The sequence below is a fragment of the Marmota marmota genome, unplaced genomic scaffold (genome assembly GCF_001458135.2).
Source record: "Marmota marmota marmota unplaced genomic scaffold, marMar, whole genome shotgun sequence".
Taxonomy (NCBI): domain Eukaryota; kingdom Metazoa; phylum Chordata; class Mammalia; order Rodentia; family Sciuridae; genus Marmota; species Marmota marmota.
The window spans coordinates 8,378,686-8,399,177 of NW_026000229.1; the positions used below are offsets into that span (position 1 = coordinate 8,378,686).

The window sequence follows — 20,492 nt, forward strand, 5'->3', positions numbered from 1 at the left end:
AGGATGTACATCCACCTCCTGTTTCAAGAAGCCAAGCCCACTCAGCTATGAAAGGAATCAGAGATGGCAGGGTCCAAGTGCAGTTAGGATGGTCAAGCCTTAGATAACTAGTCCATTGAGCCCAGAAGCAGTATCTGCTTTACCCTTTCAGTTCTACCTGTCATTTGATTTCTGAGGCAACTGAAGCCCAGAGATGGGCAATGACTTACCCAAGGTGGCACTGCACATCGGATCTGGCTCCATCCTGCTGCTTTCCACCAGACATGGCTGCCTGCTGGAGACGTCAGCTCAGTCAGAGCTGCAAGCTAATGGAGGACAAGGGAAGAGGGGGTGGCCCCGAATGTAGACCAGGAGGCAGGGGAGGGGCTGGCCAACTGCCAGGGCTTACAGCTGCTACCCCAGACCCCTCGGCCTCCTCCACTTTGCTGAGCTCAGCAGTCCTGGGAGCTCTGAGCAGAGGCTGCAGAGCCTCCCCCTCTGGGTCATTGTCCCTGTGCACAGTGTCCTCATTCTTGAAAGTGACAGAATGGAGACCATAGGGAGACATCTCTGACCTGGTGCAGATATGAGGTTCTGCTGAGTGTCCAGGGTCCACACCCACATTTCCCCATTCTGAGACCCCACCAGTTGTAACCAATCCCCACCCCCATCCCACCCTAGGTCAGTTACTGACACATCGACTCGGAGGGGAGAATTTCCTACAGAGACCTCTGGGAACGCTATCTCCTCTTCCTGGAAAGGGGGAAGGCAAGCCCCATTCATTTTCTCTGGCTCCCTTTCCAGTCTGTTCTGTTCTCAGTCTCTCTAGGGTTTTCTCTCTCTCTTGTCCTCTTGTCCTCTGCCTCCTCCCTTCTTGTCTCTCCTCCTTCTTGCCCCTCATGTCCCCCCTTTCCACTTTGCTTCTAATATTTCTTCCAGAAAGCAGGACAGGGAAGTGGAGCCACAACCCAGGCCCTCCCATTGTCTAGTTTCTTTCCAAAATGCCTCAGTTCACTTCTGGTGTAAAGCACTGCTCAGGGTCACTAGTGACCCCAGGAAAGTCTCTCTAATGATTGTCAGGCTCCCACCCTGATTTGTCCTGTGGGCTAGTTTGTAGACAAGGAACATCTGCACCCAGCTCAAGCCAAGGCCCTGCCCCCTCTCACCGCTGGGCCACCCCTAACCATGCTGCCTGCCACGTAGTTCATGTTATGTCCCATAGACCCATGTCCTATGTGGGCACATAAATGTGGCTATCCTGACTCTGTGACTCCTGATCCTAACCCCCAGGAGGGACTCTTAGATCCAGACAAAACTCCAGGCAGACACAGGGGAGCATCAGAAATGCTATTTATTTCTCTGCCACCCCCAGGCTGGCTGGCCTCTTAGGAGGGGCAGGCTATAGAGGCGTACTTGGAGGAAAAACAAGGGTGGGTGTCTGGGCAGAGGGCTCAGGCTGAGAGGAAGGGTGAGAGGACAGGGAGGCCCAGCCTGTATCCCCCATCCTGTTGCAGTGAGAGTAGAAATACTCTTGATATCCCGCCCCCACACGCACACACAAGGTCAGGGAACACCTGGGGGCAGAAGGAGCTGCAGCAGGGCACAGAGCCTCTGGCCACCGCCCACATCCTTCACCCTCTCCTGTGCTGCCTGCCCCAGGACACCTCTCAGCCACACCCCCATGCCCACCCCACCTCCCGGGTAGCCCCCACTAGCTTGTCAGTCACAGTGCCTGGAATTCCCAGTCTGGTTAGGGCATCGCGCCTCTAGCTTGCCACCCCTGATAGGGAGGCTCGACGATGCTGTTAGCAGCATTTAGCACCACAGACGGTGAGTGCTGGGATCGAGTCCCTCCTTGTCACTAGCTCTGAGCAGGTCTAGAAGTTGGGGTGGTAGGTGTTCCAGAGATATTAGGAGGGGAGGTAGGAAAATGTGGAGTTGCCCAAGCAGGCCTCAAGCTGCCCATCTCCAGACCTCTCGGCACTTATAAGGAAGAAGGGCAGCTTGGGTACAGAAGTTAGGGAGGCCCCTGGGTTGTCCCAGCCCTGCCTGGGTCAGGGCATGGCTAGAAGGAAGCAAGGAAGAAGATGAGGAGGCTCTGGCCCAGCAGGAACAGGCCTGGGAGCTGCTGCCCAGTGGCCCCTTCCCCTGCTGCTGCAGTCTCAGGGCTCCCAGCGCGGCTGAGGTAGATGATGACCACGTTGTCCTCAGGCCCAGATGGCTGCACCTCGTTGTCAACCGTATAGCAGCCCTTGCCTTCCACAGCTTTGCCATGGAACCTGCGCCCCAGTGCATCCTCCCCGCCTTCGCCCGGTGTGGCCAGTGCCACATTCACTGAGCTCTCAGCGCTGCCCAGTTCGTTGGTGGCCAGGCAGCTGTAGGTACCCTCCTCCAGCTTGCCAAAGTCGGGGATGAGCAGGCTGCCATTGGCAAAGGCCTGGAAGCGCGGCCGGCTGCTGGCTGCTGGGGTGCCTGGCAGGGCACGCCCATCAGTGCCCACGTTGGGGCTGGCAATCTCCACAGTGCCGCCCGGTGTCTGGATGTGCCAGTGAAGCTGGGGGGCCGGCTGCCCATCCACGTCACAGTGGAGTGCCAGCACGAAGCCAGGCCGAAGCTCGGCACCATCCTGGCTTGGCTGGTAGCTGAGCTGCACTGAGGGAGCGGAGCAAGGCAGTGGTGGCAGGCGGCTGAGTGGAGTGCCCTTGAGCACGTGGGGCGAAGTGCAGGCAATGTTGTCCTGCTCCGGGATGGACACAGCCGTGGCCAGGGCCCATGTCTTGAGCCACACAATGCCACAGGTACAGTCAAAGGGGTTGTCGTTGATCTGCAGGTGGGACAGTGCTGTGAGAGGTGTGAAGGTGCCCTCAGCCACCGTGTGTAGGCGGTTGTGGTTGAGCTGCAGCGAGCGCAGCGCACTGAGGCTGCGGAAGGCATCGCGGGGGATGGAGGTCAGCTCATTGCTGTCCATCTTGAGCAACTGGAGGGCACTGAGGTTGTGCAGGTCACTCCAGGCAAAGTCAGAGATGAGGTTGTGACTGAGGTCCAGGCTCTTAAGGTGTCCCAGCGGGGACAGGGCACCGGCAGCCACTGTGCGGATCTCATTGTGCGCCAGCCACAGTGACTGCAGCAGGGGCACCTCCCTGAAGGCCCCCTCTGGCAAGCCCGGCAGCCGGTTAGCTGACAGGCTCAGTGTGGTCACATTGGCTGGGAAGCCAGGTGGCACAGCCTCCAGATCGCGGTAGGCGCAGTCGGCAATCTGGAAGCCGTACTTCTCCCCACAATCACAGGGCTCGGGACAGGACTGCACCAGGCCCAGGAGAACTGCCCAGCAGAGCAGGCGCAGCTCCTGCATGGTAACTCCTGCGGAAAAGGACACATCACCCAGGTGATCCCGAGGACCTGCCCAAGTGACTCGTCCCTCCCAGGACCCCAGCCCAAACTCACCTCCATCCCAAGGCCCTACCCCCACATAACCCAGCTAAAACCCGCCGCCCCCCATTCTTCAGAGGGGGAAACTGAGGCCCAGAGAAAGGCAGGGACTTGCCCGAGGTCACGCAGCCAGGCAGGGTGAAGATAGGACAAAAGAGGACCCCAGCTTCTTCTTCAAACAGAGAGCTCTCCCTGCCTCGGCCTGTCCCTAGCTGACTTTATGACTCGAAATCTGTTTTCCAGCCGCCCCCTCCCCCAGCACTTTACAGAACCGCCCTCCTGCCCTCCCACATCCTGGTTGCAGTCCCTCCCACTGGAGCCCCCCCCATAGGTAAGCTTTGCCCTGGCCTAGACAAGGCTCCTTGTGCAGGGCACCCACCCCCTTACCCCACCCTCTCCCTCCTGCTGCTCTGACCATGACCACAGCAGACACCAGGCCCTTTCTGCAGAATCACACCCATGGCCTGTTCTGCTCAAACTACGCCAGGCAGCTGCCTAAGAAAACCCCTGCCAGGACCTCTCAGCTGACTTGGGCAAGGCCTGTGGCTCCAGCCAAACACGGCTGGGGTTTCTGGGGTCTTGGTTGTTGAAGGAGCAAGATGCTCCCTGGATGGCTCCAAGCACAGGATTGTCCCCAGCACCGGATCCAACAGGGATGTGCCAAGAGGGAACCAGCTCCTGGGCCCAACCGGCCCCCACCTCCACCCACAGGCCCTGCGAGCCCTTCAACTCCCTGACTTACCTTCAAACTACTCTTCCTTAGTCCAGCAGAGCTTCTTCCAAGATGGAACCAAAAAGCAACAAAAGACCAAGTTAGCACCGAGAGTTAGCAAGGCCAGGGCGCCCAGGGGAGGACGAGGACGCTGGAGGAAGGGGCTGCCTGGTCCCACACCACCTTCAATTTGCACGCCTGTGGCCACCCTGCCGGGATGGGGTGCCTGGGAACCGTGCACTGGGATGAGGCTGCAGGGAGGAGCCAGGGCAGCCACTTGCTGCCTCCTTCCCGAAAAACAACTGCCGCGCTGCAACAACAGGGACCCGTGTTTCATAAGTGACACCAGAAACGGGAGGGGGAAAGAGGCCAAATTTTTTTGGGTTGTGTTTTCTCTCTCTCCCTCTCTTTTCCTCTCTCACTTTTAGCAGTTTCAACTTCCTTAAAGACACAGCACTGTCTGGACTGGACCCAAGACAAGATGAGGCCAGAAGAGTTTTTACAGGGTGGAGGGGAGGGTGAGAAATTGGATATCATGGAAAGTGGGAAACTTCTAACCTCACTTCAAACAGGAAAAAAAAAGGAGCGGCTCCTTTCTCCCAGTCGGCTGTCCGGGTGTTTGTGTGTGTTTGTACGTGTGAGCCTGCACAAATTTAGGGGGTTGAGATTGTGTATTACTGTATGTAGATGGATTTGTAGGTGTTAGTGGAGATTCCAGTGTGAAACTCTGTGTGTGTGTGAATTTGTGTTTGAGAAGGTTTGGGGGGAGCGGCTGTGTCTTTGTGTGCTGGGACTCTGTGTCGTTGTGGGTGTGACACCCTGGCTCTATCTTGGTGTGTGAGTTTGTGTGTGGAAGTGAGTGTGTACTGATGTGTATGTGGCGGGGGGGGGGCCGGGGGGGTCGCCGTGAGAAACTGAGAAGGTCACAGTGTGTGAAGCAGCTGCCAGGTCCCAACCCTCAGCAAGAGGCCAGAATGTTAGGCGTGTTTTTAGGAAAACATCCTGCTGGCCGAGGCAGCGTCCACTGGTGGTGCCCAGGGAGCTCCCAAGGCTCCAATCCCAGCCCCACCCGAGCTGAGTGGGGAGGGACAGGAGGCGGGGGGTGGGACGACAGAAAGCCTGGCTCAGAACTTGGTAACAGAAAGCTGGGGACAGGAACCAGTTGGGCATCAGTGTACCTGGCTGGGATTCGGGGACACCCAGACTCCTAGAGAGGTTCCATCCAGTACGGCCCACTGGCACACAGGCCTGAGGTGGAGGGTCTCACTCCTGGCAGATTCTCTCTGTGGCCTCAAAGTGCTTGAAATCCACTGTCAGTGCCGGACCTCCATACACTCAGCTTGTCAGCTTGTCCCCTCTGGGCCCCGCGGTCCCCAAACTGTGTGAAGGGGTATACACACACCTTGGACATTTTTTTTCTCAAACAGGAGGGCTCAGGGGAATAGAAATGGAGACATAAAGAGGCCTAAAACAACGTTGTTGGAGGAGAAACCAAAAGATGAGGGAGGCCCGAAAAGAACTTTCTAGACTAGATCCAGCTGCCTGTTCCTTTTGTCTGTTAACTTGCTGAATTCTGCTTGTGGCTGAACTTACCCTCTTGGCAGGACCAAGGACGAACAGGAACCATCTTTGGCTGGAAGCATCTGAGGAGCCCGATTCCAGCTCATCACATCCCTCTCTCACCAAGCAAGGCTGCAGAAGTCCACAGTGTGCTGCCTGCAAACACTGGATTCTGGCGCTGAGAATATGATTGTGGTCTAATTTAGATCCCCCACCCCCCACAGATGAAGCCCCCTCTTGCACCATCCTTACTGTGCTGGAGAGTTTCTGAGAAAGTCCTGAATTGGTGAGTCAAGCAGAGGAAGCATACACATCCAGGGGTCAATAAAGCAGGGGGAAAACCAGGGACCGCAGTGTCAGTCAGGGAGGATTTCCTGTTAGAGGGGGCTTCACTGGCTTCTGCACTCTCACTTACACAAAGGCCTTGCCACCATCCTCATATCCAGGGACTCTAAGAAGCTTGTAGTCCCCTTGTCTTTCCCCTCCTCCAAAACATCAGGGTTAGAGTGAAACCCCACCATCACAATCTGCCAAGCCCTAGTCCCCCCAGTGTGGCTAGTTCCTTCTGGCACATGCATTAAACACCACCTTATCAGAGCAGCCTTCTGAGTCCTCCTAGTCTGAAGGAGGTCTCTGTTAATTGCTCTCACAACCTCCCCTTTTTCTTTATGCACTAAATTGCAATGACTTATTCATACATGTTTAAAGTGTGACCCCTCTGCTGGGGGGGGGGGAGGTTCTTGAGGGCAGATGCCTTGTCTTCCCAGTTGCTATCGATCCCTGGTGCAGAGAAGAGGCTCAATTAACATTTTTTGATTCAATAGATTGGGGGAGTCAGATGATTGGATGCCAGAAAGGAAAGCGCTTTAGGGCTCATCCATTCGTGCATCCTCCATCTGGCATAGATGGGGACTCCAGGCCTAGACCCAGGGAAAGGATGTGCCTAAAATCATGCAGAGAAGATTGTATATGGCATAGAAGACCCATAGTCAGTTGGGTGGGTGAGTGAGTCATCAGCATTCCTGGGGTCTGGGAACTCTGGCCCCTCTAACTCTCCATCACTGAAGCCTTTGACAGTAGCCAAACACCAGGCTGTTCTCAGAATCCCACATCAGAACAACCCCCTGGGGGGTTGAGGGCCAAAGCAAGAGGAACTAGCCCACTTAGGCAGAAGTGAGAATGTGTGTGTCAGTCAGTGGTCTACCCAGGTCCTAATGCTGCCAGCAGGGTGCAGTCTGTCCCACCACCATAAGGAAGGAGACAGTCAGACAAGGGCCACCAGGGCTGAGCAGATTTTACCTAAGGACTATCTGACTCTCCACAGTGTTTCATAATGGGACATATGGGCCCACCCTGGGCAGAGCTCAAGGAGCCATTGTATGCCCTTTCATCGGGTACTTATAACCTCCTGAGCTGTCCCTCTCCTCCTTGCTGTCCCAAGCTGAAGTTCTTCCTGCAAAACCCACCCCACAAGATATAACAGTGCGCTAGGAGGCCAGCCAGGAGCCCAGCTCCCCATCCGCTTCCCAGCCTGGAGCTCCCTGCATGTACCTGGGCCACCATGGTTCAAGCCTGGAGGTAGGGGGGCCCTCAGTGGGTATGTGGCACCTTGACTGTCCCCAGATCACTGATGGCAGCCCAGCTGACCTTGTTCCAGGCTCAGGACTGGAGAGCTCTTCTCAGACCCTCTCAAATCCTTTGGCCATCCTGAGTCTCAGCAACCCTACAGCAGAGAAAAAGAGAATTGAGGTCCCTGAAGAGGGAAGCAAGGGCCCAGATTTGGGAGCCCTCATTGCCAGTCCAGGCCTCAGCTCCAGGGATTCTTAGTGTGTAGAGTGACCAACCAACTGCTCTGACTTTCCTGGAACTGATGGGTTTCCTGGGACACACAATTTGCAGAGCTAACATCTGGACATTCTCAGGCAAACCAAGACAATTGGTCACTGTCACAGGGACTTCCTCCATGTTTTTTCCACCACTCCCTCCCTCTCCTGCTTTGCAGAGACTCAGCCCTCTCTCCAGCTCCTCCCACATCCTCTCCCCTTGGGTCCTGCTATCTCCAAACAAGGTGGCCAGTCCCACCCCAGCAGCAACTGCTTAGCCTGGACACTCCTACCGCAGAGAGGCCCTGGGCTGCCGTGGCATAGCACCATGTCAACTTTTCCTAGATGGCAAAAAAAAAAAAAAAAAAAAAAAAAAAATCCTGAAAGAAAATGGAGAGAGAGGGATAGAGCCCAGCAGAAAGAGAGAGAACTGGAGAGAGACAGACGGAGTAGTGGGAAAGAGACCTGGAGGAAGGAAGGGGATGGGAGGGGATGGAGTCACAGCCAGTCAGGGTAGATCCAGGTCAGAGAAGGGAAGATTTAAAGGAGGCAAGGCCCAGAAACAGACAAAGGGCCACAGACCCTGGAACAGATGGAGGGGTGCTGCTGTACCTTGAGCTCAGCCATGGTTGTGGGACTAGAGTCATCCTGATAGAGGGGCACATTGGCCTCAGTCCCTAGCCCACATGCTTGACAGTTTGTTGGCATAATTGAGAGGAAACTCAGCTCACTTCTGGTGGGACTTGATTAAGCCTGTGAGTCTCTAGGGACTGGCTGGCCTGGAACCTTGAGAAGATGGGACTATAGAAGGAACCCTGGGCTGGTATGTGTGAGTACTGCGTACCTGTGCACACATGGAGGGGACAGATGGAGATCTGCCTAGACCACCAAATGAGGTTTCCATTCTCTGGGCCTCAGTTTCTCTGTTATATGTAGGAGTTGTTCTAATGTCCTCCAGCCTTGATATTTTGCCATGCTAGGATTTCTCATGAATGTCTGCATTTACATAAGGAGTTCTGTGCACGTGTTCATGTGTCCTTATTTCTCTGTGCGCGGACGGGAAAGGCAAGCCTATGCTTCTTCTCCACCTGTGCTTGCTGGTGTGTGCACCTGGGGCCATGGGTGGGGAAATGGTTCAGGCCCCACCTTCTCTCCTGCTGTGCCCAGGTGACTCTATTCCAGGCCCTTGACCTTACTTGGGGTAACTGCACTCCCGTCTCCTCCCCACTCTCCATACACCACTTCTACCTCTTCGGAACTCTCTCCTTTTCCCAGGACCTTGGAATCCAGGACTAGCCTCGTGGACAATCAACACCCTGCTACTTCTCTGGAATCACCCCCTGTCTCTGTCCTTGCTCACTATGTTCAGTCCCACATGTCACCTGCTCTCACCTTGAGGCCATTGTTCTTACTCCTTACTGAATTTGGACAGTGTCCTCATATTTGCAGGCCTCACTTCTTGGGGTCATTTAAGATTCATTCAGACGCCACTCCTCAGAAAGGCCTTCCTGGGCCACCTTATGCAGACAGACTTTGTCATTCAACACATCTTTTAGTGTGTTTCTTGTCTGTCTCCTCAATATGAATGTGAGGCCCACATTGGGGGGGACTTTCTGCTCATTGCTGTCCCCCAGGTCTTGGTGAAGGGTCTGCCACTTGGGCGGTGTTCAATAAATAGTTGTCGAGTGACTGAATGAAGAATGACCTCCGGCCTCTAGCAGGAAGCCTTTGCCAGCCCTCCTCTGTGTCCAGAGGCTCCTGAGTCCTGTTCCCTGAGTGTCACTGCCCTCCCTCTCACTGCCCCCTCCTGAGTTCCCCTCAGTCCTCAGGGGCAGGGGACTTCTCAGCAGCAGGGCTCACTGGGGTGTACTTCATAGGAATCCTTTTTGTTCTCCTCCAAGCTGGTCCTACAGTCTCCAGGAATGCTGCCCCTGGCCACACCCTGGGCAGATGTCCAGTTTTTCGCCACTCCCAAAGGCTCTTAGGAATATGAATGAGAGGATTTAGATCAAGATTCCAGACTGGGTCCAGAGTTCCAGGGTTAGGATCCTGCCCCTGTATGAAGTTGCAGGGGCCTAGGAATAGGCCAAGGGTCTTGTTAGGGGTCAGGGTGAAAGGCCAGGATTAGGTATGGATGCAAGTTTTGTGGGTGAAAACGGGTCTGGAACAGGAGAGTAGCAACAGGCCATTTGCTCCATGGGGAAAGAATCAAGTACAAGAGAGAACAAGGAAAACCATGGAGAGAGGGGCAGATGCAAAGGGGAGGGGAAACAGAAACAAGAGAATGGTGGTGAGAAAGGCCCAGCATAGCCAGGAGGGAGGCCAGCCTCTTGCTGACAGCAGAGAGCCATGTGGTGCTACAGGCACCTGCTTCTCATTAACGGGTCAGGCTGCAGTGCTGTTTCCAAGCGATGCTGCTCCAACACCAACCCCTAGACACAGGCTGCAGAAAGGGCCCGGCTTCTCCCAACCCATGGGGCCTACCAGGAGGTGGTAGCTCTGGCTGGACACTGAGGGAGGGGACAGACTTTGGCTGAGGCTGCTGGCCACAGGAAGGGCAGGGCAAAGAGCTCACACTGACTTCATCCAAGAGAAACACCTTAGCGGGAAGGTAGGTGGCCTACAGAGGTGGCATTGATTGCAGAGCCTTTAGGAGGGCAGCCCGGGGAAGGAGAGCATGGTATGAAGCCACTGAAGGTTATAGAAGGTCAAAGGAGGGAGGTGAGAGATGGGGATCAGGAAGACTCCAGGGAGCAAGGGGGAACTTGAATAATTTTCCTAAGTTTCACCAAATTAAAGCATGAAAATGGTCAAACAGAAAATCAAATTGATAGAGAAGTTTACAACAAAACTCTACAATCCTCTTTCTCCTATCTTCCTTTCCCCCCTTGCCACTGCCCAGAGGCGACAGCTTCTGATGATTTCTGTGTTTACTTCTGTTGTGGTCATGCACCTCAGGCCTGCCCGGAATATTTTCAGGGTCCAGGACACAGGTACAGTGAGAGGCTCACACACCATATTTCTAAATATATATATTTAATATATATATAAATATATACATATATATTTATATATTATATAAATATATATTATATATAATGTATATAAATATATATTATATATATAAAATGTGTGTGTGTGTGTATATATATATATATATATATATATATATATACTTTTATTTAATTTATTTGGTGCTGAGGATTGAACCCAGGGCCTCACATATGGTGCTAGGCAAGCGCTCTACCACTGAGTCACAACCCCAGCCTCTGTCTAAATATTTAAAAGGTGTACATCCTACAAGTTGTTTAGTGTGTCCTATTCTCCCACCTTGACAAATATACCTTCATGACCATCTGGAAAGCCAAGTCCAACATCTGGGCTACATAGGGTTCTTTGTGTATTTTTGTAAATTTTCTCAAAATATGAGACTATATCAAAATTTAAAAAAAAAATTAAAGAAATACATTTATCACCTGATCCAGGACATACATACATACATACATACATACATACATATGTTATTGATTGAAATAAAAGTTACCTCAAAAAAGAAATCCAAGTTGGAGTTTAGAATTCTTTGTGTCCTTATAAAAAGTGGACATTCGGACAAAGAAAAAAGACAATGTGAAGTCACAATGAGGATGCCAAATAGAGAAGAAGGAGGCTTTTGGAGTGGCACATCCACAAACCAAGAAATACCAAAGGTTGCTAGCAAAGGGGCAAATTCCCAGGGAGAGGCAGGGAACGGATTGCTGCTCAAAGACCTCAGAAGGAAACAGCCCTGTCACCACCTTGACTTCACACTCCAGGCGTCTGGAACTGGGAGGTGAGAAATTTTATTGTCCAAGTTACCCAGCTTTTGGTTCATAACATGGCGGCCGCAGAAAACAAATATATTCTATGAAAACTAAGGTTTCAGTTCACTTAGATGGCCCGTCATCTCTCCCTACTCTTTTGGATTTTGCTAGTTAAAATATTCTTGGTTCTTTTATTGGTGACATTGGAGCTTTAAATAATACACCTTACTTCCTACTTCACAGAGTGGAGATAAAATCTAATAATATCCCACTACATAAAATGAGAGACATGGCTCCTTGCCTCTCCTCTTCCCCTTCTACTCCTTTCCCTCTCGGTTTTACGTCTTTCATCATCTTATTTTTACATTTTAAATATGATAATATTTAGATATTGTTCTGAAATCATAATTGCATTGGTTGCATTTTGCCCATGGATTGATTCTAAAAGTTGAAAAAGATCAATAAACCAATATCACATTCTCATGCCCATATGAGGGCAGTTCACTGCCACTGCTGAGCCAAGGAATATCTAAGGATTACATTTCCTTCCCTCCTGATTCAATGTCATGATGCCCAGGCCACTCAGAAGGGGTTCTTAGCATCAAGGTCGAATGTATCCAATTTTCTTATGCTTCATCAGTGGCTCAAAGGCACACCACATTTCATTTGATTTATAGATGGACTTTGGCTTTTTTTTTTTTTTTTTGTACAGGTTTTGGTTTTTCTGAAGTTTCTAATTGCTTTCTTTATGCTCATTGTCAGAAGAATAATATGCCTTCACCAAATACTAAAAATAACTCAGCTTTGTGCACATCTCCTTGTGCTGATGTTACCTTGGTTTTAAAAGTACCTACTTTCCTTAATTACTTGCCTCATTGACGTACAAGCTGCTTCTACTTATTTTTGATTTTCAAGCAGCTGGGAGCCCTTGGAGATCCCAAAGTCTTCTAGAATGTAACCTCTAAAATGAGACTGGACTTCAGAAGGCATCTAATTAAAGAGTCCATGTGAAGCTTTACTCTCTTCCCTGATATGTGATTATCATGTCCCTTCTAGAATCCTATCAATGCTGGGAAACTTTTCACTCCAAGAAGGTCCATCCACTTTGGAAAAGTTTTCAGTGTCCTCTTCTTAGAACAACTTTGTCTTAGACCATTTGTGCTACTGTAACAAAATACCTGGAACTAGAGAATTTATAAAGAAAGGAAATTTATTTTCTTATAGTTCTGGAGATTGAAAAATCTAAGATTAAGGCACCAGCAGGTGGTTGAGGAGGACTGCTTCCAAGATGGCACCTTATTGCTATGTCTTCTGGAGGGAAGGAACAGGGTGTCCTCCCATGGCAGAAGGGATGGAAGGGGAGAATTCCCTCCTTCAAACCCTTTCCTAATCTCATTCGGGAAGGAAAAGAATGACCTCCTAAAGGCCACACCCCTTGATACTGTTGTATTAGAAATTAATTTTCAACATGAACTTTGGAAAGGATACCACAATACAAACCATCCTTAGGTACTTGGCTGTGTTCTCAGAGAGCCCCGAGCCAGGGAGCTGCCTTCAGGTTTTTTTTGTCTTTTTCTTTTTCCTTCATGATGCTTGCTCCCGGGGTGGTCCCCAATGTCTGTGGTTGGGAGTGGAAGCATTCTCCTTCATGGACTGTTCTTCCACTCTTGCTGTGCACTTGGGTCTTAACCCATAAGGCCTATGGCCCAAGGTAGAGGGGAGTAGGGGGCAGCATCCTGACTGACCAGATTCTCTTTAGGGTGTGCTGCTCACTAGGCAGGGGCAGCAGCACCACGCTTAAAACCCTATTTCTACCCAGGCAGTTCCATCAACATCCTTAGGAAAGTGTTCTCTGTTTTTTGGACAGAAAAGGTTTAGATAAATTTTATTAATTGTACCCCTCTTTTTAGCTTTTTAAATTATTATTTAAGGCAGGAATTACCAAAAATCATATCTATTACTCTTTACTACATGCCAGTAAGGCCCTTCTTATATAACAACTCCTTACAACCACACTATAAGACAGAAACTTTGGTTGACCCAAGAAAAGAACACTGAGATTGACATTAAAGAATTGTTGTTATCTCCTTGGTTAGGAAATAGATGACCAGAGTCCAAACCCATGGTTCCGATTCTTAAGCTCTGGTTCCTCCATTCCGATGGGGGGTCATATAGACTGGACAAGATGGGATTCAGCAGGAAAGGGCATCATTGTCTACGGCCATACCACCCTGAAAGCCCCTATCTTGTCTGGTCTTGGATAAGGGTAGGATTAAAGATGTGACCAAAGTTCTGAGCCTTCCAGGGAGGCCAGTGAGAGCTGGAATGTGGGAAAGAGCCATGGCCAGGTGCTCTGATGGCTTTTCTCTTGCATGCACCTGAGAGCTAGAATAGGTGCTTGGATATGAGAAGTTCAGAATAAGAACTAGGATTTATAAATTTGGCATCTAGCTGGGTGTGGTGGCACATGCCTGTAATCCCAGGGGCTCAGGAGGCTGAGGTAGGAGGATCATGAGTTCAAAGCCAACCTCAACAATTTAGTGAGGCCCTGACCAACTCAGTGAGACCCTGTCTCTAAATTTAAAAATATTTTAAAAAGGCTGAAATGTGAGTCTCTGGTTAAGCACCCCTGAGTTTTTTTTTTTAAGGCATCTACTACAGGTAAACAAACATAAAATGGGGGAGACAAGGGAATTGTTGCAGGCAGGGAGGGTGGCAAGGAGGCTGTGTCAATGGCACAGGGATGCAGGGGGAGGAAGAGGGACAGTCAGTGGAAGGGGTAAGAAATGACTAGATGGGCCATGAATTGGGTAGCTGAGCAAAGGGGGCTTTTCTCAGAGTGGCAGAGAGAGCGTGGTCACTGCTTCCAGGTGATGTTCAGTAAAAAGGGGGCAGGGGAGGTTTGCCAAACAGACCAGAGATACTTACTCACTCACTTCCTTTATCCCACAAGTACCTCCAGGGCTCCTATTATGAGGCTGGCAGTGAACCAGGTTCTAGGGCAAAGCAGGGCACAAAGTGATGGCCAGCTACCTTCATGGAGCTCACAGCCAGTGACATGAATGAGCCGTCTGAGCAAGAGCGCTCTACTCCCCTCCCCCACTCCTTTCCTCTTGAAGCAGCAAACAGGGGAACATCAGAGCTCTGGAGGGAGCTCCTGAGGGGAGGGAGAGTCTGGCTGACCACCCCCACATAGCTCAGCCAAAGCTAATTCTTTACCCAAGATATGGTCTGTGTCTCGCACATTTCCCAGACCCTTGCCACACCTGTTCCTATTCTTTGGTTTCAAGGAGGAATTTTCTTTCTTTCTGTTTTCTTTTTGTCTCAGTTCCATGGGAGGCAGTTGTGAATGTCCATCAAAATGCCTGGTGTGAAATTTTAAGATAATGAAATACACCTACTAGAATGACTAAAGAAGGGAAAAAAATCTAAACACTGAAATTACTAAGTACTAGCTAGAATGCAAAGCAGCTCATACATTGCTGGTAGGAATGCAAAATGGTATAGCTATTTTGGAAAAGCATTTGAGGGTTTCTTGCAAAGCAAAATATACAACTACCATACAATCCATGAATTCTGCCATTGGGTATTACCGAAGAGAAACAAAAACATGTTCATACAAAAGCCTGCATGCATATATTTATAATAGTATATTCATGATCACCCCAAACTGGAAACAACACAAATGTTCACCAGCTAGTGAGTAGGTAAAACAAAACAGAAAAAAAAAACAGGGGTAAACTGGGCAAGGTGGTGTGTATCCGTAATCCCAGATGCTCCGGGGACTGAGGCAGGAGGATTGCAAGTTTAAAGCTGGCCTGAGTAGCAGGCCCATCTCAAAAACAAAACAAAACAAAAACCCCACCAGAGGTATGTCATATGAAGGAACACTACTTAGTAACAAAGAGAATTGAACTAGTGACATGCATGACAGCATGGGGTATCTCAGAAGCATGGTGCTGAGTGATGGATAGGATCACTAACCCTTAGAAAGACAGCTCAGGACACAGCCATGCCACGCCAGAAAGCCATAGTAATAATAAATAATTATACACATATATGCTACTATTTTTTAAAGCATTACTATATATAATATGAAAAACAGGTAGTGATTTGGAATTATTGTTCTGTATTATTTACAATATCATTCTGTATTGTTTTTTTACATATATTCTTTTCAAACAAAATAATAGGACTATATAGTGGTGATTAGCAGTAACTAATAGGACTAACTAAATAAAATGTGTGAGAAATATATATTTTGCTCCTTTTTCTATCCTCTGATACAGCAATTCAACTTTTTAAATTTCCTTATAGAATATTTAAATTTATAGATTAATTATAGTATATTCTTAAGATACACAAATGTAAGACTTCCAAAAAGGAAAACATAAATGCAATAGGATTAACCAGACAAATATTACATATATTTAATAAAAGATAGCAATGAAACATTTCCTTCTGTCCCAGGAGATTTTTTTACTCGTCCAAGTTAATTTTCTAATAATATTTCTATGATTGCCTGTGGCATTCAGACCAGCCATCTTTTCTCTTATGTAGTGGTAAAATCAGTTAGAGGCAAATGTAAAATTTACTCCAGCTCTGCTCTTCCCAAGCCCACAGTACACTGATTCCTTGTGTCAGATTGATGTGATGACATGAAGCTAAATATCCTTTCAACAAAGTGTCTAGGCATGGAATATGTAGGTTTTACTTACTAGCAACTGCAGATTTTTAGACTTGTAGGAATTAATGTCTACCTTTTGTAGCTAAAGGCTGGTTATAGACCTGCCTTGTTCAGTAGACAAATGTCAGTCAGGTATTTGCATCCATAAATTCATCAGACAAGCTAACCATGTCTAAACTCCATCATCCTAAAACACTTCAAAGGACATTGGATGTCATCTAAGGTAAGCCACTTTTCTCTGGAAAATGGATGTAAAGCACAGAGGCAATTCAAACTTGTGAAATTGAAATTGGATTCTAAATAAGTTACAGTTTTAGCAAGACATTGAGAAAGTCCTGTTTAACTTGGCTGTCCTTTTCTAACGATTTTTTTTTCAAGTTCCAAAAGAGTCTTATACTAAGAAATGAGTCATTTTCCACCAGATGAGTTTTTTGTCACAACCCACATCTAAATGGAAGAAGTCAGGTAAAAAGTTCATCCTTTTCTCTGCCTCCTCAAGATCCTGAAGCAGTTTTGAAGAACATGGCAGACATGTTCCCATCTACAATAACCTTCTCTGTTCTCATCCTCAGTATATTTTCAACTACAGAAAGGACATTTTTTTTCTCATCTCACACTTTGAAAATGTGATTTTATGATAGGCCTATATTTTAACATCTTTTCTACACAACATCTTGTAGGCATATGTCTAAGAAATCTATCTCCTTCCATTTCCATAAGTCAGAAAGCTCACAAAGTGCTTGCTTCTGCATGTTTTGAGGGAACTGAAAAGGGGATCACAAATTTCATTATGAAATCATCAATATGGCAGGGAAGCAAATCACATATCTTTTTAGCATGGTTATATAAAAGGTGCTCAGGACATTTACTGAGATAAGTTTTAAAAATTTTCTTTGATACAAAGTTTATAAACTGGAATTTTCCAAAATTTACATTTACTCCATTTGCCAGAAGTGCAGCTAGATGAGCAAAGTCTACTTTGAATTTAGGCAAAATATCAAAAATCTTTGGTTTTATATTTTCTGCAATTTCATTAAGACCATTATAGATCTTTATAGAAATCACTGCGATCTTTATAGAAATCAGGAAAACAACTTGAAACTCTGTTTTTCAAATCAAAATACCCAAGAGACAGGGAGAATAGGTTTTTGTTGCCAATATTTGCTTGATATAATATAGAAAGCATGCTTGTTGGAATAACTCACAGAATCAGCTCTACACTGTAAAGGGGGGTCCTATCTTTTATCAAAATTTCTCCTTTTATTCCCTCACAGGATATTTTAGTTGCAACCTCCAAATCATGAAACATAACTTTACTTAATTTTTTTTAACAAAATAAAGAAATAATGTGATAATGCAAGTTATTGGTGTGATAAACCCAAGCTAATTCAGTGGCTGCTATTTTCAACTGGCCATTAGTGTTTTTTTGAAAGTGGAAAAATCTTGATTGATTGATATTGAATGATTGATTGATTTTGAAGTACATGTCTCATCCCAGACTGCTGAGACTCAGCTTCCTCCTGCACTCAGCCCAGGACACACACTTCCCTCATTGCAATGACAGCAGTGAGATAAAGCAAGAATGTATCACCTCCCCAAACTAGAACTGTTTTTTAGGGTGACTTTTCTAGACTGATGTGCTGAGCTATTCAACCATGTAGCTGGGAAGGTGGGAGGTGATACTGTAATCATCCTGCCTGCTCCTGGGCCTTCCACGTGACTGAGAGAGGAGGGGAGTGTTGGGCAGTGGGGGTGACCTGAGGCTTTCAGGAACATGAAAGTGGGTGGGCAGGGGGTGGAGGAGGTGGGCAGATGCAGCCTCCTTCATGGAACAGTGAGCAGGATAGGGACATGGATTGGATGCAGTTTTGTCAGCAGTTATTCGTGGGTGGGACTGTGTTCTATTAGCCCTTCTTCCCACCCTGAACAAGATGGCTCTCTTTCAGGTTGGGAAGGGCCAAGCAGAGATCAGCTTTTTGAAAAAGATTTCTGGGAAAAGAGAGGGCTGGGCCACCAAGCCACAGGTTAGCCACAAGGCCAGTGGGAGGAGATCAGTAGCTCTCAGCCCAAACCCCAAAGAGCACACAGGGCGGTGGGGAAGTACCTTTTATGACTGGATAATTCAGTCAGTCTTAGCTTGTTGCTGTTACAAACAGAGGAGGAATAATCAGCCCCAAACGGATTTTAATGATTTCTTAACTAAGGGGGAAAAAATCCATCAAAATTATAAAATCATATCATAAAAATGTCTCAAGATGCATAAATGTTTGCAAAACTTTTCCTTGGAAAATAAATTACCCAGATGGAGAAAAGCAGGGACTGGGAGTGTTCCATTACTAGGGACATTCATATGTGCCCACATTATTTCTGGTGATTCTGTTTTTTTGGCACAGTGGACACTGGTTCTGTTGGACAGTGTCATTTTTCCATGCTCCTTAGAGTTACAGACATCAGGAAGCTGGCAAAGACGCCGGGTGTGTCAGAGGGCAGATATGGATCCAGAAATAGTCCAGAGACGGTGGAGCGTGATGACAAGACCTGGCAAAGCCGCCAGAGGGTGGGGAGCAGCCTGAGCAGCAGATTCAGAGAGAAGAGTGAACAGATTTTAGTTGACTCAGCTTTCTTAAAAGCAGCTGAGGCTCAGAGATTAACTTCCTGCCTAGGGTGGGCCAGGCAGTGGCTGGGACGCTTGTATACATCTGGTTGCAAGAAGCCAGAGAAGGTAGACATGGGCAAGGCAAGGCGAAGGTTGGTGGGGATCTCAAGTAACTGGCAATAATTTTTGTGTCTCCAACCAGTTCTTTTAGCTTCATGTAACACTGTCACAATGAACCATGTGAAGTTGATTACTGTCACCCAGTCACCAACTCTTGCAAAAGCCAAGACTTTTTAGAGATTTGCTCCTAAGAGGCTTAACTCTCTCAGAAAAGTAACTTCGGTTTGCTGCCACCCCCACCCCCCACCCTCCGTGTGACTGCTTTCATTTCCATAGCAGCAAGATGTGTTTCCATAAATCCTGATAGCTACAGCTGTGAATGAGGAGAATGTAGTTCCTAGGCAAAGGTGGGGCCAGACAACAGGTCCTTTTCTGTCTCTTGTGTTTAGCAACTATTTGTTCATTCCTTCATTGGTAAAACACACATTAATGCACCTACTACACCCCAAGCATTGTCTAAGTCCCAGGAAAGAAGCCTGTGTGAACAGTATTTCTAACTGTAAGGAGTAGGCCCTGCAGGTTTCTGACGTTATGCACATTTTCGTTCTCATGAAATGGTGACTATGTATCATTTGTCAAATTAAAAAAATCCACACTTCCATAGGGAGAGTCTTTAATTAGAAAGAAACACAAGGGCTGGGGCTGGGGCTGGGGCTAGGGCTCAGTGGCACAGCACTTCCCTAGCATGTGGGAAGCACTGGGTTGGATCCTCAGCACCACATAAAAATAAATAAATAAAATAAAGGTATTGTGTCCATCTACAACTAAAAATATTTAAAAGAAACAAACAAACAAACAAACATGATTCCAATATGGAGAATCTCATCTCTGGAATCTGTTAAGCATCTCAAAATCAAACAAACAAAAAATGGTTTTCTTTTTTAGGGTGAAGGACCAGTGAGCAGAAATAAGCAAAATCTTCCCAGGGAAAGCTGAACCTGCAAGGGGAAATCCCCTGTAGGGTCTGACAGGAAGTGCTGGCTGCAATCAGGCAACTCCCAGGACAGGCTGATATGGGGGTCACGTTCCACTTTTTTTTTTTTTCCTTGTGCTAGCAATGCAGACAGAGGTCTCTAGGAAAGAGAATCTTGATCAAGGCAAAGCAGAGGGTAAGAAACAAGCCACAGCAGACACTTGGTCAATCTCTGGAACTGATGCTGTCAGATGGGTAGCTGGTAAGTAAAGGCTTCTGTGATGGGTTGCATTCCTCCACCATTTTCTGAGAAGCATCCATTCACACGTCCCATACAGACAGACCCACAGGACTCCCTTCCTGTGGTGATTTTGATTGCTTTACTCTGTATTTCATAGTTTTCTAGGCCACTCACTGTAACTCCCTTCTGATGGGTAAAATTCAACATAATTAAACCTGAAGCACACCCAATAGCTAAGGGGAAAATGAGGAAATGGGTTTAGATAGATTCCTTTGTTTCTTAAATAAGAAAGGCCAGAAGAATCGAAATAGGATTTGTAATGTCCAGACAATGGGAGGAAAAATACAATAAACAAAATGTGACCTAGCTAATGAAACACAATGTAATGGGGGAGGGGGAGGGGAGCATGAGGACAGAAAACTCAAAATAAGATGTTTCCAACCAAGCCAAAATGTATCATTAAGTATATATAATAAATTGCGAATCAGTTGTCACCCATTAAAAGAAAGGCATTTCTTCTGGTGTTTTGTTATCTATTGCTACATAACAAACACTCCAAAACTTAGTGGTTTTAGACAAAAATGATTTATCATCATTTCTCACAATCCTGTGGTTAGTGATCTGGGCAGGTC

General features: G+C 47.7%; 1 protein-coding gene across 2 annotated transcripts; it reads right to left on the minus strand.

The window, feature by feature from the left end:
* Window positions 1–1,312: 1,312 nt before the first annotated feature.
* Window positions 1,313–4,472, minus strand: Islr (immunoglobulin superfamily containing leucine rich repeat). Of its 2 annotated transcripts, none has more exons than XM_015480438.2 (2): window positions 4,151–4,472; window positions 1,313–3,339 (listed from the first exon to the last, which is right to left on the minus strand). In XM_015480438.2, the coding sequence occupies exon 2, from the start codon at window positions 3,329–3,331 to the stop codon at window positions 2,045–2,047; it is 1,287 nt and encodes a 428-aa protein (XP_015335924.1). In that variant the 5' UTR covers window positions 3,332–3,339; window positions 4,151–4,472; the 3' UTR covers window positions 1,313–2,044. The 2 variants fall into 2 exon arrangements, with proteins under 2 accessions (XP_015335924.1, XP_048649136.1); XM_048793179.1 differs by lacking the exon at window positions 4,151–4,472 and adding an exon at window positions 3,524–3,631.
* Window positions 4,473–20,492: the final 16,020 nt, after the last annotated feature.